The sequence below is a fragment of the Ochotona curzoniae genome, unplaced genomic scaffold (genome assembly GCF_017591425.1).
Source record: "Ochotona curzoniae isolate NIBS_2020 unplaced genomic scaffold, NIBS_Ocur_1.0 scaffold_274, whole genome shotgun sequence".
Classification (NCBI taxonomy): Eukaryota; Metazoa; Chordata; class Mammalia; order Lagomorpha; family Ochotonidae; genus Ochotona; species Ochotona curzoniae.
The window spans coordinates 10,734,812-10,751,280 of record NW_024467101.1 but is presented as its reverse complement, the minus strand read 5'-3'; the positions used below and the strand labels follow the sequence as shown (position 1 = coordinate 10,751,280).

At 46.2% G+C, this 16,469-nt stretch overlaps 1 protein-coding gene across 1 annotated transcript in view; it reads left to right on the top strand.

The window, feature by feature from the left end:
- Nucleotides 1–16,469, top strand: part of MYO18B (myosin XVIIIB) — a 189,498-nt gene that overhangs the window by 111,152 nt on the left and 61,877 nt on the right. The window contains exon 33 of the mRNA XM_041003594.1: nt 4,629–4,781. Coding sequence (XP_040859528.1) covers nt 4,629–4,781 — 153 coding nt within the window. The remainder of the gene's footprint in view (nt 1–4,628; nt 4,782–16,469) is intronic.

Sequence of the window (16,469 nt, the reverse complement as noted above, 5' to 3'; positions counted from 1 at the left end):
GCTGCTAGGTTACTGCACTGGGCCCTAAGCTAAGGTCTTAATTGTACTGATTTTCTAACATACTTGAACTTGGGCAGCCATGCTGTGGAATGGGTCTTACTCTTTCTTTCCTGGACATGGATACACTGAGGCTCAGCACCAGAAAGCGAGTTGCCATGGGTCATGGCACTAGTCCATGCTCTGGATGGATTGGGGAAGCAGTCAGTCTGCATCATTTGAATCTCTGCAATTTTAGAAATATGACACCATGACATCACAGATTGATAAGTCTGGTTAACCAGAACCTTACCTTCATGGACCACCCTTTTACTGCAGTGTTCTCAGGTGGTCTAGCTCTACCATGCATTTTCGTGTCATTTTCAGCAGCATATGTTCTCTCCCCTGCCCTCAGCATCTACGTCTGAACAGTGCCTTGGTCACTGCTGAAAGCATGTACAGGTCAGATTTTCACAGTACACAGAGAGTTCTTTGAACCACAGACATTTAACCATTGGCTCTGAACCATTCACCCTTATGATAAACGATGGAGCAATTGAGGTCTGAATACAGTTTCCCACAACAACACAAAACATCATTTAGATTTATTGGTTAATTATTCACTATCTTTATCCAAGTTGGCATCTTGGTGCTGCAAAATGCTAATTCACAGAACCACATTTATTTCCCATTAACCTAATGAGGTTTCTCTGTTGGCCTCCTCTCCTGGAGCCATCCACTAGGGAGCGTGTGTTTGTGTGTGTGTGTGTGTGTGTGTGTGGCAGGTGGGTATGCGATGCAGGATGCAATCTGGGATTTTGCTGTGACTTTTGAGTGTGGTGTCCCCTCTGCAGAAGACATGGTAACAGCACTCTCAGGGCACTTCCTGTTACGGTGGGCTGAAGAATCTGAGCCATTCTTGCTGCCTGGACAGCAGTGAATATCGCTGAGACCTGCTTGTCCCATGGGACAGTTGAAAGAACTTTGGGAACACACACAACACAACAGCTGAGGCAAAACTGGGAGTGGGGCAAAGCATGCTGCTCAGGTATTGTCAGAGTACAAAATCCAGGTTCTAGAGAAAGGAAACCTGGGTTGAGGTGGCAGCCCCACTGGGCATCCTAGTGCAGTGGTTAGAGATCCTAGGGATGGACTACCTGGGCTCAAGGCTTTGAATAGCCACTTAATGGCAGTATAACCATGGGCAGGTCATGTGTTCATCCATATCAGTGTTAGCAGCTGTTTGTTTCCCCCTTGATGGTACATACGAGAGCCCTTGGTCACATCTCTTCGTATTGCCTGCCTTTATTCAGGGCTTTAGAGCCTCATGTCAGTCACCTGGAGTTGCATATGCCAGCCTGTTTGCCACCTGTCTTGGCTCCTCTCTCTGATATCTTCCACTTAAAATATCCTTCCTGCCCTTCTCCTAGCTGAATGTAGTTAAATCCTACTTCCTAATCCCTTTCAAACCTAATTTTTTTTCCCAGTTCTCTTCCCACCCTGAAGTTGTTTGTTTGTTTGTTTTGTTTTGTTTTTGTTGTTGTTGTTAATGGCAAAAGCCAAACATCCCAGTCTCATGGCATATCTTACTAAAAGTCCTTCCTTCCAACCAGAAGTGTTGTGGGTTCCTCTCCTACTGCTGATCTTGGGATAAAAGATGTCACTTTCATCATCTGACACTAGAATCCTAATGATACACACTCCCATGAATTCATCATGACTAACATATTAACAAACCACGAAGTCTTCCAATAGTAAACGGCATTTAGAAGGCTGTCGATACATGAAAGCGATTACTACTTTCATGAAAGCAATAATAACAAATGTCTGCTTTTAAGAAATTGTCCCAGAAGTTAACGTAGTCATGGGACAAAGAACTTGGCATAGAGCCCAGCCCTCGGCTGTTCAGCGAGTTCAAAAGATGCATGTTTTAGACCAGCATTGCAAGATTACCAAAGCAATACATCTGAGAGAAAAGAGGCTATATTCTAAGAACCAAGTCATTTTTCAAAGAATTTGAAGCCTACAGGAGAGAAATAGTAATATGAAATCTCAAGGAACACATTCTAGGTCATCAGACAAAACTCATAATCCATTCTATTTGTAAAGCATTTGACAACACACAAAGTGCTAAGCAATCCATTATCATGTCTGATCCTTGTCTTATCTCAATATGGAGGATGGGATTTTCATGAATTCTCTTTTCTGTGGTGTGAGAAACTCTGGTTCAGATAGGTGATGTGATTCAGTTGAGATCAGAACCACATCAAATCATTGAATCTGGACTTAAAGATTGAGCCACCCCATTCTCAGTCTTGTGTTTATTCTAGAATATTCTGGAACATTCTGAGCATTCTTGAGCATATGGTATGAGCAAGGCACAGATTCCCAGGTGTGTGATAACTAAGCCTCAGTGTTGAGGCACTTGCACCCCAGTTTTAAAAATCTTTTCCTTTACATGGATGATGTTGTGTTCTTTTCTTTGGTCTTCTGAAGTGTCCAGTAAAGGGACAGTTGGTTTCTCTTGGACATGCTAATCCACTTAACTTCCACTAGTTCATTCCAGGATGCAATGGCGGGAGCTGGGTTGGTCCAAAGCCAGGGACCACGAGGAGCTTCCTTTGGGTATCCCATTTAGGTCTAGAGCCCATGGACTTGAGGTAGTCCTCATTGCCTTTCTAGGTCATTAGCAGGGAGCTGGATTAGAAGTGGAATATCTGTGACTCGATCCAACACCTATGTGGAATGTTGGCACCATAGGTGGAGGCTTTAACGTGTTATGCCATGGAGGTAGTTCCAAATCCACTATTTAAACTTTCTTTTTTTTTTTATTGTTGTTAACATTGTATTATGTGATACAGTTTTATAGGCACTGGGGATTCCCCCCACCCCTCCTATACCCCTCCCCCCATGGTGGATTCCTCCACCTTGATGCATAACCACAGTTCAAGTTCAGTTGAGATTCGTTCCTTGCAAACACATATCTAGCATAAAGTCTAGCGTCTTATTGTCCAGATAAGTTCAGTGGCCTCTTGGGGAGACCTTCTCTAGTCTGAAGATAGGGCTAACAGAGTAAAGATCCGGTCAGTTAAAAGCCCCAACAAAACCTCAGTATCAATATACAACATTATGGAATTAATTGACATAGTATTGGGTAAACAATATGTTAAAAATAATGCAAGTTCTTTAAAAAAAGATTTATTTATTTATTTGAAAGGCAAGATGACATAAACGGAGATATATAAAGAGATCTTCTAACTGCTGGTTCACTTCTCAAATGCCTGCAACCATTTGGGGGCTGCAACCAGGCCACCCACATGGGTGGCAGGGACCAGAGGACATGAGCCAAGTTCTACTCCCTTGTAGCTACATTAGCAGGGAACTGAAACAGCACTGAGGAGTAACCAAGTCTTGAACAAAGATTCTGCTGTGGGTGGGATGCAGGCTTCGAAAGCAGCTACTTCAGCCACCCCAGCCCTTTGTTTTTCCAATGTGTGGCTGTTGGTCTTGAGGCCCCTATGAACAACTGGATCATGTGTAGGAGCCCCAGTGTGTTGATTCTGCATTTCCTCTGCTTTGTCTCAACATGTATCGCTGGCTACTGGGGGGTTGCCAAGGAAACGTCATGTCACTCTGTGGTACCCTGTCCTGGATGTGGCTTCTTCAGGACTCAAATGACAGTGACTCCCTGAAAATTCAACTTTCTGGGTGTGGGAGTTGGGGGTGGGGCGGACAGGAATGTGCTCATCCCTGGGCAGTACTCCTCTGTAGAAAATGATCTCACCTTCCTGACCTCAAGGGACTTGAACTCCGTAAAGGTTGACTTAGGTCTTCCCAAGGAATTCAGTTACTATTCACGGAGGTGTAGAACAGTGAAACAAACTAAATCCTACTTGTACAGCTTGTAGATGGGTACTTCAGAACGTTTGCTGAAAGCCAGCTAAAAGATAAATTGACTTTTGGTGCCAAAATTTCAAAATTTATACATACTTGGGGGTCATCAGGAATTTTTTTTTTGAAAAAATTGTTTATTTGTACTGGAAAGGTTTACAGAGAGAAGGACAGACAGAAACAACTGTCTGCAGGTCTACTCCCCAAACGGCTGCAACAGCCAGAGCTGAGCTGATCTAAAGCCAGGAGATAGGAGCTTCTTCCAGGTCTCTCACACAGGTGCAGGGTCCTAAGGCTTTGGGCTATCCTCCACTGCCTTCCCAGGCCACAGGTAGGGAGCTAGATATGAAATGGAGCAGTCGGGACACGAACTGGTGCCCATATAGTCTATTGGCACTTACAAGGGAAGAATTCGCCAGTTGAGCTATTGTACCGGGCCCACCACAAAGTTTATGAAAGTGAACACTATGAGAACAGTCTTGTTGGCTCCATACAACAACACTCATGATTGACTCAAGGTTGCTGTGCACAGTCTGTGTCAGGCCTTTGAGCCTGAGTTTAATTTTCACATCAGCCCCCACAAAGCTGGTCCAGTTCCATTTTGCAAATGAGGAGACTGAGGCTGGGGAGGAGAAGGGTCTTATTCAAGGTTGCACAGTGTGAAAAGCAGGATGTGAATCCAGGGAGCTGGGATTTTGGAGAACTTGGAACCCTGGGCCACTGCTTTGTCATCTAAACTCTTGGGTCTCCCTGACTTCCAGATTGGCCATCGTGACTTTGACGTGGAGAAGCGTCTTCGGAGGGACCTCAAGAGGACACATGCGCTGCTGTCAGACGTGCAGCTCCTTCTGGGGACCATGGAGGAGAGCAAGACGTCAGTCAGCAAGGAGGAACTGGACAAAGTGCACAGCCAGGTATGTGTCCTCTGGAGGGGCTGGGAGGGAGAAGGATGCTGCAGCTGGGCAAGAATGGCTGTCTCTCCTTGGTGTGCTGGGACCATGACCCAGTCTCTAGACCTTTGCAGACCTGCAAGGGCCATGGCGAGGCTAGGAGATTCCCCCTAGAAGATGAGGAGGAATCCTGTTGCCATCTTCAATGCTGGCTTGACAGCTTGGCCAGGTCAGGCCTTGGGCCAGAATGGCTGAGTATAGCGCATGTGTACGTGTGTGATGTCTATGTGTGTATATGCATATGCATGTCTATGTTTGTGTATGTGTGTGCACACGTGTCTGTGTCTATATGTGGTATATGTGTTGATGTGTATAAGTTTGGTGAGCACGAGGGCTGGGTAGGAAACAAACATTGTCAAACATAGCATAACACAGTCAAAAAGGGACTGTAAATATTACTGTGGCCCCATAAGATGGTCTCAGAGATGACTTCCTGCTGATGTGTATCTACCCCAGTGTTGATATGCAGTGCATCATATTTTTGTGTTGATGCTGACATGCACAGACTTAACAGCACCGTTCGTCTTCTCAAACACACACAATTACAGATAGCACCTAATACTTGATCATAAACATTTGTGTGACTGGCTTCTCTATTATGCTATGCTTTTTATGTGTGTTTTGGAGTGTACACCTTCTACTTCTAAAAAATGACTGTAAAATTGTGTGCCCTGTTATGCTGGCAGCAGCCTCACATATCTCATGTTGACTGTGCCCCTTAATTAGTTCATTCTTGCACTAGATTTAGCCTCATGTTGTTTTCTTCTTAATGGCCCTTTGTGCACTAGGCTGTTATCACATAGCCTAGGTGTGCAGGGAGCTGGTGTAAGTCCACTGTACCCAACAACTCATTTCATAGAACAGTTGTAATCATAACCAACTGTGACCATTTGAGCGGTGAGTGGAAGGCCGTTGGTGCTGCCCAGGATATGAGCTTGGCCCCTCACCTGTTGCTTTCTGGAACCTCCCATGCACATTGTCACAGGATGGACTCAGGATAGCTCACTGGAGGAAGTGATTGAAGGGGAGGGAGCTGGGTGATTTACACAAAGCCACACAACTGGAAAGTGGCAGAACCTGGGTATGATGAACCCATAGGTCCCTACTAATGTGTTTGGTGGTATCAGGTGGTCCAAGTGTGTGAATCCCTGCCAACCACAGGGGAGATCCAAAGAAGTTATTGGTTCTTGGCTTCAGCCTGGTCCAGTTCAAGCCATTGTAGCCATTTGGGAATGAATCAGCATGTGGAAGCTCATTCTCTTTCTCCCTCCCTCTCTCTCTCTCCCATCACTTCTCCCAATGAAGAAACAAACAAATCTTAAGAAATTTAGGTTCTTTGGGGTTATATGGACATTCGGTACTGTGGTTTGGCGCTGTTTGAAATGGCCATCCCATGTTAGAGTACCTGAGTTCAATTCTCAGTTCAGCATCCAGTCCAGCTTTCTGCTAATGCACATATTGGAGGACAACAGGTAATGATTCAAGTGTTTTACCTGAACCCTTTCTGCCCTAATAGGAAAGCCAGATGCAGTTCTAGGCTCCTGGCTTGAACTTGGTCCAGTCCTGGTTATTGAGTGCATGTAGGGAGTGAATCAGATGACAAAGGAGATCTCTTTCTGTCTGTCTCTGTCCCTCTAGCTTTCAAATTAAAAAAACACTAAGTGGTTAGGAAAATGAAATTCAAAGAGATTTATTGTGATGCAGTGTTTTGTAAATCCATGTGGTTATTCATCATAGGTGTTTTCCATGGACTTTCTGAAGACCTTATCATACGCATGTATTTCAGAAGATTTTGTAACATAACCAACTCACCTTTATTTCATTATTCTATCAACGTTCTGAAGTTCCTTTGCATCTTTCTACTGAATTCAATTGACTCCATCTCTTTATTAAACAGTTGAGGAAGCAAAAGATTGGAGAGACTGAAGGCCTGGGACTCAGGCTGGTTGGTCTAGGAGACCTTTGGTGCTCTTTCTTTCTTCCTGGTGGTGGACAGATGCCCAGGACAGCAGAAGGCATACGTGGGCATCAGCAGAGTATAGCACCAGGTGTAGAAGCTTAGATATCAGAGTTGTCTCTGCTCCCAGTATCTGAGGTCAGGTTCTGACTGTACAGTACAATCTTCTAGGCAGAGCTTACGAGCTTAACCAGAAAACCTAAAAACAAGCAAACACCTAAATTCAGGTTTGATTCAGAGTTTACCCATCTAGGACCCATCCCAGGGTACCAGGCTGCATCAAGTGTTACACTTAATCTCCTCCTGCCTGAGGCTGTATCTCAGGACCTTGACTGTTTTGAAGAATCCTTATCCAGTGTCCTGCACAGGGGGACAGGTGGGGACCTTATATATACATCCCTCAGGTACTCTTCCTGAGACGCCCAAAGGAGGGAGGAGCAGCTGAGATGTGCTCATTTGACAGATTGGGAAATTTTGTCCATGTGTGGCGAGTGACATGCCCCAGATATCCCAGCAACATATAACAGAACTGGATTCCAGTCTGGAGCTTGTGCTTCCAAGCACAGATGCATGGATCCCTGTGCCTCCCATTGTGTCCTGCTGCCTGTTTGCTGATGGGACTGTGAGCTCTGAGGGTGGACAGAGGAGACCGTGAGCACTCAGCCAGTAGCCAGGCTCCTCAGATTCACACAATACCTTTGGAAAAGAACCATGTGTCCTACCTGTCCCCTATCATCAAAATATTGCTGATACCATGACACCCAAGCCTGTCTCCCCCACTACAGGTGAATGTTCCAGAACAGAAATTAAGAAGTTGGGGTTTTTTCCCTCCTTTGCTTTCTTTCTTTTTTTTTTTATGCATTCATGGGAAGCCTCCTTCTGCAGGGTTAAAATGTGTGTACTCGGGAAATGGTACTATCTAATGAAGGCGCCTCGCACAGAATCAAAGAGCCCCATTCTTCTAAAAGTCCTTCTTCCCCCAACCCCACATCCGGCATCCATCAAAGGGAATCCACAGCCCTGGCTCTCTCTCACTGTTGTCATGGAAATTGTTAGAAGGATGGGACCGGGCGCACCAGAGGTCAGGGTACACGTGATTGCTTTGGCTCTCAGCACACATGTCCCGGATGCTGGAGTCAGAACTCATCAAACAAAGTGGTGATGACACTGGGCACTGAGTCTCCCCTCTGATGGGTGGTATTTGTCCTTTGCCCAAAGGCTCTGGGGATGCAGGCAGGGTGAGCAGATGGGCGAGGGGAGGAAGAGAAAGAAAGCTAGCTTTACCACTGACTGCCTCCTCAGTACTGGCTGCAGGTAAGGAGTAAATGTCCTACATCTCGATTTAGGTGAGAAAGGAAATGAGCAGGCTTCTAGGATGGGGAACAGGGGTCTCTCTTAGTGTGGGAGGGTTCAGTTGGACCACTCTGGGGGAAAGAGAAACAGAAGCAGACATGGACCAGGATGTTCAAGTCCCGGAAGGCTCAGGTTTTGTTGCCAGGTGAATGAGAGCCACTGGGCTATTTGAATCCCCTTTTATATTTTAAGGGTGCAGAATGAATTGTGAAAGGGCTAAATGAAGACCCTTAGGAGGCTCACGTGACCTGCTACATCAGAGGAAATGGTCGCCTGTGTGAGCAGGTGCTGACAGAGCCTGATGAGAAAGGACAAACTGGGAAGCTGATTCGGAACTGACACCTGCAGATGAAGTGTGACCAGCAGCAATAATTGTGTTACTGTAGGCAATCCTCACCATAGCTCTGAGAGGTAGATATTCTTGTTTCTTAAAAAAAATTGCTTATTTTTTACTTGATCTGAAAGACAGAGACACAGAGACAAAAGTCTCCCATCTACTGGTTTTCTCCCTATAGGCCCATAAGATTCAGGGCTGGGCTGGACCAAAGCCAGGAGCCAGGAATTCCATCCGGGGCTCCCACCTGGGTGGCAGGGACCCAGGTATTTGAGCCCTTGCCAGCTACCTCCCAACGTTCATCGTTAGCTGGATTGGAAATGGAGCAGCCTGGACTCGAACCAGTCACTGTGATATGGGAAGCTGGTGTCCCAAGTCATGATGCAACCACTGGTGCCACATCCCCACCCCACTTATTTTAAAATTAATTTTGTGTCAAGGAACATGAGTCCAGAACTTGCTAATTTCATGACCGTTGATAAGTGACACGACCCAGCCCAAGTTCTTTTCCTAAAGTGGCCTGGGTCATGGCTCATGGGGGCCAAAGAGAAAGAGCCTGGATACCTCTGTGGCTTTTACTTCTCCTCCACTGTGTCTGTGGGCACACTGGGGGAAGCTTCACTCTGGAAATGGCATGGATGAGGAGGATGGTGAATAGAGAACCACACTCATCCCACAAATGCCGAAATGGTCTTTTTCCTGATAGGTGCCCGGGCTGGGTGGGTGACAGGGATGGAGAAATGACAAGGTCTTATTCCTGAAGGGACTCCTAGTCCGTGCAAGAGGTAGACGTGAAAGGAAACCAAGGCAGGGTGACAGGAAACCAAGGTTGGTTGACAAGGAGGCAGGCAATGGATGAACTTAGCGAAAGAGGAGTCCTTAACTGTTTGGGGGAAAGGAAGCTAGTGGTTTTGGTTCTTCAGGTAAAGAAAGAGAGTAGAGAACAAAGAGAGAAGTAGAGTTCCCATCTGCTGGTCACTCCCCAGATGCCTGCAAAAACTGGGCTGAAGTTGAGAGCTGAGAACTCGGTCTAGGTCTCCCATGTGGGTGGCAGGGATCCATCCCCTTGAGCCATCACCACTGTCTTCCCAACATTTCAAGTAGCAGAAAAATGGAGTCAGGAGCCGGAGCCAGAGCCGGAGCCAGAAATCCAACACAGATACTGCAATATGGACTGAGATTGTCTTGACTGTTAGGCCAAGTGCCCACTCCATCAGCTGTCTCTTTAAAGATGGAAACAAATGGCTGGATAGGTGGGCCTTTGGAGAGGAACCCAATGGGAATCACAGGACAGAGGGTCCTGCAGAAAGGAAGTGCAGTCAGTGTGACGTGGAGCTGAACTGCCCTGGAAGGACAGGGACAGAGGAAAGAGTTTGCCTCACGAGCAGGGTCTATCCTATGGGTAACAGGGAGCTACAAAAAGCCACTGACTGGAGGTGGGCACAGCTCCAGGGGATTGTGCAGAATGATTTGCTCCCAGCCCCAGTGGAAACACTGGATCTCTGCTTTGTAGAACATCAGGCTCAACCAGAAGCATGAGTCCGAGAGCATCTTCTCCCTGTGCAGGCACCATCGCTGCCCATTGGTCCCAGCCTCACACTGTCTGAAAATCGCTGGACTATTTCCACCCAGTTCCTTCTACTGGGCGCCTGGGTTATGCCTCCATTTATCACCTGAGGCTAAAGACTCTCCTGATAAAACATAGAGTTGCCTCTAGTGGGAGCAGTGGGAGCAGCACACCTCTGGGGTCCAGATCCTGCTTCTGCCACTTAACTACCAGGTTATCATGTACAGGTCTTGTGCCTGCTTCAGGACCTCTGTCTTCTCACCTCATAAGGAGCATGGTGATCCCAGCTGATGGAATTGCTATCAAAACCACATCATCATGGATTTACAAGCATTCTCTCAAGGGAAAACTCCAAGGGAATAGTTTAAAACCATAGTGCTACCCCACTAGTTGGTTCCCTCACCCCCTACCTGGGTGCTTGCTGTTAGAAGATTTTGAACACGAGCCTTTTCTAAGACTTTGCAGAACAGGTAGACAAGGCAAGATGTGAGGTTGATCTAATGACACCTGTTCTGTCTGAGTCAATTACTAATTAATTCCCACGGAATGTTTCCACTGGAAACAAACTAATCTGGAGACAGGAGCAATTCCAACAACCAAGATATATAATTGAGACAATCACTGTGCATAAATAACATCTGTGAGTAGCAGATGTTGGCACCTGGCTCCCAGGAGAAGGTGGGAAGTGATGGTGGTGCCAGGGAAGTGATTGCCTCCCCCACCGTCCACCATTTGATTCATGTCTTTGACTTTTGTCTCCCCCCCCAAAAGGAACTAGGTTACCTGCTTTTTGATAAAAAGGAATGTCTGCATCAAATTATTTAGCTGTTTTCTCTGATTCATATTGGGTCTGTGTTCATCTCTTCCTGCCAAGGTCAAAGCCATCACCAAGTCCCAGTCATTGTACCCTAGAAAGAGCTCTTATCTGCACCCTTCCTCTCTTTCCTTGCTCTTGTTGTGTGTCTCCTGTGTCTGATTTCTCTCCGGTCCACTGGCCACAAGTCTTGTCCAGGCACCTGATATTTGGAGGTAGATTTTCAAGAAAATTTAAATGCAATCTTGGCTTTGGATGCTCAGACTCTGAGGGGGGCTTTCCATCACCCTCAGCACACACAGTGCAGGTTCCTAAACTTGATCTGCCAGGAAGTGTTTGTCAGGATCCTACCTTCCCATCATTCTTCACTTAGTGTCTGCCTGATTCCACCTCTTTGCCTTTGTCTGGCTGTGACCTCCACTGGGCTTTGCATCTGCCCCTCACATCCTCCCCTGTCCAGTGAGCATCCTCTCTCTCTGTCCTTTGAATGTGAATTTAGCTTTCCTCTTCAGAGCCACCTCTGACCCACATGCACTGGGTGGGAGCACCGCTTTCCCTCCCTCTCAATCTCTCTTATGTACACTCACCATCTCATTTCCCTCCTTTTCTCCCAATCTTGCAAGGTGGGGACTGTAATGAATGCATTAAAAGATTCATCCAAAGTCACCTGCTGATAAGAGAGGGAGTCAGAGTTTGAGCCCATGGAGTCCAACTCCAGCACCTGAGTGGGTGTGGGAGGGATGGTTTGACTTCTGCCCCGGACCATCAACAAATTCCCTACAGACCTGCTGCTATCTTTGGACTGTCACATTCTACTTGTAGTCCCTGAGTGATACCTGCAGGCCCTTTCAATTGAAGGTTCTACCTCAGCCTCAGTGTTGGCCTAGCTGGGGTCCTGGTGTGCCTTGTATCCCATGAACTCCCAAAACAGGCTTGCTGATGGCCCAAGGGCCTCTGTTAGTGCTCACAAAACTGATGACCCAGGCTTCATTGCTGCTACTCTTAATTGGGACATTTGTCACTAGACATCACCACACTTCGGTGTGATGTTGGACATAGTGAGTAAGCACTGGGGAGATAACCCTGATGGGTATTGTGGATGTGAGTGGACAGTGTGATGTCCTTGGGGACACTTGTTCCAAGCTTGGACACACAAAACAAGAAGGCCTGACTTGATGTTATATTTGAAGACACTTTTTTTTTTTGGCACAAAGATTATGCCGGAATGAATTGATTCAATATTAACATAACCTCCTGTCAGAGGAGATAAAGAGCAAATTGTAATTGGTTAAAAACCATGGTGATCACAGGCCTGTTTGCCCCACAAATATTGACACTCTTCAGGCAGTGATGAATGAAGTGGGAAGGAGCTGGTTTCATTAGAGGCAAGGATGGGCGTATTCATCCCCCCAAAACACCTGGTGTGGCTTAGCTGAGGAGGGCAGGGCCCACAGGGCAGCCCCATGGCCCCTTGGAGTAATAAAGACCATCAAAACTACACTGCTCCTGCTGATTGCTTCTATTCCACTAGGTTCAGCTTCAGTTTTAAGTCATGAACTAATTTGACTCAACTTGTTTATGTGTGTGTGTGTGTATGTGTGTGTGCACGCATGTGCAAACATTGGTGCAGCAGTTAAACAACATACTACACCAAGAAAAAAAGCTCCCACCCCCATTGGGGTTCACTCTCCCAATGTCTACAGTAACTGAATCTGCGCTGGTTGGAAAGTGGTAATTAAATCCAGTTCTTCCGTGTAGATGGCAGGGCCTTAGCTGCTTGGGCCATCATCCCTGTCACCCAGAGTTTATGTTGAATTAGTAGGAAGCTGAAGCCAGAGACCAGAGCCAGCAATCTGATGCCAGGCCCTCAGAGGTGGGATGTGGCCTGCTTAATTGGACTCTTCATAGCTAGCCAGGCACCTGCCCTTCCTCTTCCTAAATAGGCACATGTAAAGTCCTCAAGCAGTGATCCACATTTGTACTTGCTTTTGCCTCTTGGCCTGCCAAACTTAAAATACATACTCTCTGGCCCTTGAAAAAGTTTGCAGGTCCCTGATATTATCTGCTGACTACTCAAATTCTGCCTGCTGTCCCACTTACATCCTTTATAACGCTTTTATTTTTTTTTTTTCTTCAAAGTTCAGGATCCAGCCCAGGATAAAAAACTGCTTCCATTAAGTTTTCATGATACAGTGTTTCTTCTGTCTTTCTTTGTCTTCTACCACGCTGACATTTTGAAGAGTTTAAGGCCAATTACATGTCAAACCTACTCTGATTTGGGTGAACTAGAATTTAAACCTCATCTTTTAACTTTCAGAGCCATTTGGATTTATGTAGGATGAGGTTCCAAAGGACACAGGCTTGCTATTTTAAAATCAGAAAAGTCCCAGGAGAACAGTTATCCTAGGGGCAGAGTCCAGGGCACTGAGTAATCCTAGGCCAGGGATAGCACCCCTACATCCCTCCTGCTTACTTTTCTGTAAGGTGAGATCTTAAAAATGCACCTGGTGGATCCGAGAAAGAGGGTGACGAAACAGGTGTCAGTTTAAGCGGTTGCCTGCACATGTTTCTTGTTCTGTGGATTCTATCTACCGTATATGCCAGCCTTGGATCTTGCATTTTTTTTTCTTTTGCTTCTCTTCTGCAATTACCTGTGAGATATATTGGCATTGCTGTATATAGCCACTGACTCATTCTTCTTGCTGTTTATATGACACTAAAACGTGTCCCTGTTGAAAGACAAGTAGGTTATGTCTAGAGCTTGGTGATTATGAATAGAGTCCTGGAAACTTTTGCATGCTAGTGTTACTTGGTCAGGGGAGGGACAAAGGGTGTCTGCATATCTGACGAGGGTATTCCTAGAAGGGTGGTATTTCTACACCATAATACACAGGTTTGCTGGGCTTTTGACGAGAGTACTGAGTGGTTACCCCTGGGGTTTGTATACTTTTGCACGGCCACTCCCTGGTTCCTAGGCCTTGTCGGCATGTGGTGATATCTGACTGGCATTTTTAGTCATTCTGCAGGAATGGAAATATTTGCAGTTCCAGTTTTGCCTTCCCTGGAGTCACAAGTTGGACAACTGTTTCAAAGGATATTGACCCTTTGGATACTGATTTTTTACCTAAACGAGGTGGATGTTTATTTTCCTACTGTGCTATCTATGTTTTCCTTAGAGATTTGTGGGATATTTGGGACATAAACCAGATGTATCTAAGGTGAGTGTTTTCTCCTCCTTTGTAGCTCATTGTTACAGTGTCATCTCATACAGAGAATACCTTGTTTTGGTTTGCTAGATGAGTCTTCAATGTCTTAGAGTGCACATTTTAAATCAGTGGATCGGGCAGATGGTTTTACGGCTGGCTGAATAGGTGTAGACATGGCCCTGTATGATAGGAACCCACCATTTTATATAGGGGCTGATAACAGATTTGGGAACCTTGTTGCCTTTTTATTCCTATGTTCAGTTAGTCTCCGTGAGATATTTAAGTGAGAGAGATTTGAACTATGTTAGTATGCGTGTGTGTGTATGCTCATTTTGATTTTTTTTTTTAATCATAAGAGGCACTTATTAAAGAGAAACTCTCAATAGAATGACTTCTGTCCTGACCTGTCCCAGACTAGGACTGTGTTGGGCTTTTGGTGCCCCAGGCTGTGGTCACCTACATCCAGACCATCGCGTCCTGCTCACACACCTCGCCCTCCTTCCTTTTGCACTGTCTGGCATCTGCATCAAATAACTGTGCATGGAGGAGCTTGCGAGCTTGTAGGGGTTGTAGGTGGTTTCCAGAGGGGCCACTGGGTAGGGAGGGGGTAATGTGCAGGCAGCATGGGGTCCGTGGTGATGTTCAGGCCACAGATTCAGGTAGCCCCTTAACGGAGTCACTGATACTGTTTGATAATAAAGATTTTTGTCACTCTGAATATAAGGTGAAAAAATATTTAGGAAGCATTTCAGCGCATCAATAAATGGTAGTTCCCTTGCTGAATGTGAAGGGAATTGTGCAATTTTTAGTGTATGTTTATGCAGAGTTTAAGCACACAGAGAGTAGCTGCCACACCATCTGGGGATGTTTCCTCTTAGGTCCGCTGTTGGCAAGCTTCTGAACCACACAGACCAAGGTGGCCCTAGTCTGACACTGGTGGCTCAACCACATCTAACGGTTTTGTTTGAAATAGTCAGGCCTGTTCATTGTGTGAGCTTGGAGTGATTCCCTTCAAGGACACTGCTTGTACTGAGGGTCAGCTCTCCCGAGAACTCTGATGCTGTCTTGTGGCCATGTGTTGGATTAGCCCACCATTTTGGTCCTGATTTTTAACTAATGAATTAATTTGAAAGGAAGAGTTCCGGGGTTGGGGGGGGGGGAGAGAGAGATAGAAACAGATATTTCATCTGCTAGCTCAGTCAGCCCTCAAATGGCTGTAACTGCCAGTGCTGGTCTAGGCTATTGCCAGGATCATGGCATGCCATACAGGTCTCCAACCTGGCTGGCAGAGGGCCAAGCAAACACTGGGACCATCCTCTGCTACTATTCCAGGTGTGTTAGCAGAGAGATGGATTGGAAACAGAGCAGCCACAGTATGAACTACATACCTGTGGGATGCTGGTATCTTTGGTGGTGGCTTACCATGCTGCACTACGAGGCCAGCCCCAAGAAGCATTTTTCAACAGAATCCTTTCCCATGGCATTTGCACTGCAGTATTTTTAAATCCCCTGAGTTGTTCAACCAGACTCGGAAATCCAGGCTCTAACCGCTCCACTGAAATACCGAGATTTGTCCTCTCCCCACCTCTTTCCATATGTCTAGCCAACTCATCTAGTCACTTAATAAGTCCAAAGCAAACATTTTACCCAGATATTTAAAGCAGGCAGATGGTTTCGCATAGGAAAGTAAAGCCATTCATCCGTTTGTAGTTGACGTATGTGTGATGGGAATCTCAATTGCCTTTCCACTGAATGAAAAGGAAGTGGGCGTTGGGGAGAGACTGCAGGAACAGTTGAGATCCCTGTGCAGAGGGAGCTGTGTGGGAGGCCTTGGAGCAGCATGAGTGTGGGGTCTTGGATCTGACCTTGGACAAGCCCCCCCCCCCATCCTCCTTTCTGGGCTTCCATGCCCTCTTTTGTTTAGATGTTTGGAGGACTGATCTCTGCCTGGTAGGGCTAGGGCACCTCATGTGGTCATCAGATACCTCCCCCCACTGGCCCTGTCGACTGGATCTGTTATAATGAGAACTAAAGAAATCTCCTTTCTTCAGTGATAGGATTATCACTGAGTCATCAGGCAGGTGGAACAGGGCACTTTCTCCATTGATTTTGCATTGCTGCAGCAAAATATCTGAAGCTGGATGTTTTATAAAAAGAGCTTTCTTTGGCTCCAAGTGGCAGAGGGCCAAGTGTGCAACACTGGCTTCAGTTTCTGAAAGGCTTTGTGGTGGGTGGTATCACAGTGGCGGGATCACATGCAAGATAGAGAGGGGGGAGGGAGAGGGGGGAGGGAGAGAGGTAGTCAGGGAGTGTGCAATTGCTATGTGATGAAGTGCCAGGCTCATGTGTAACAACACACTTGTAGGTGAGAGAGATAGAATAAAGGAAGGAAGGGAAGAAGGAAGGAAGAAAGGAAGGAAG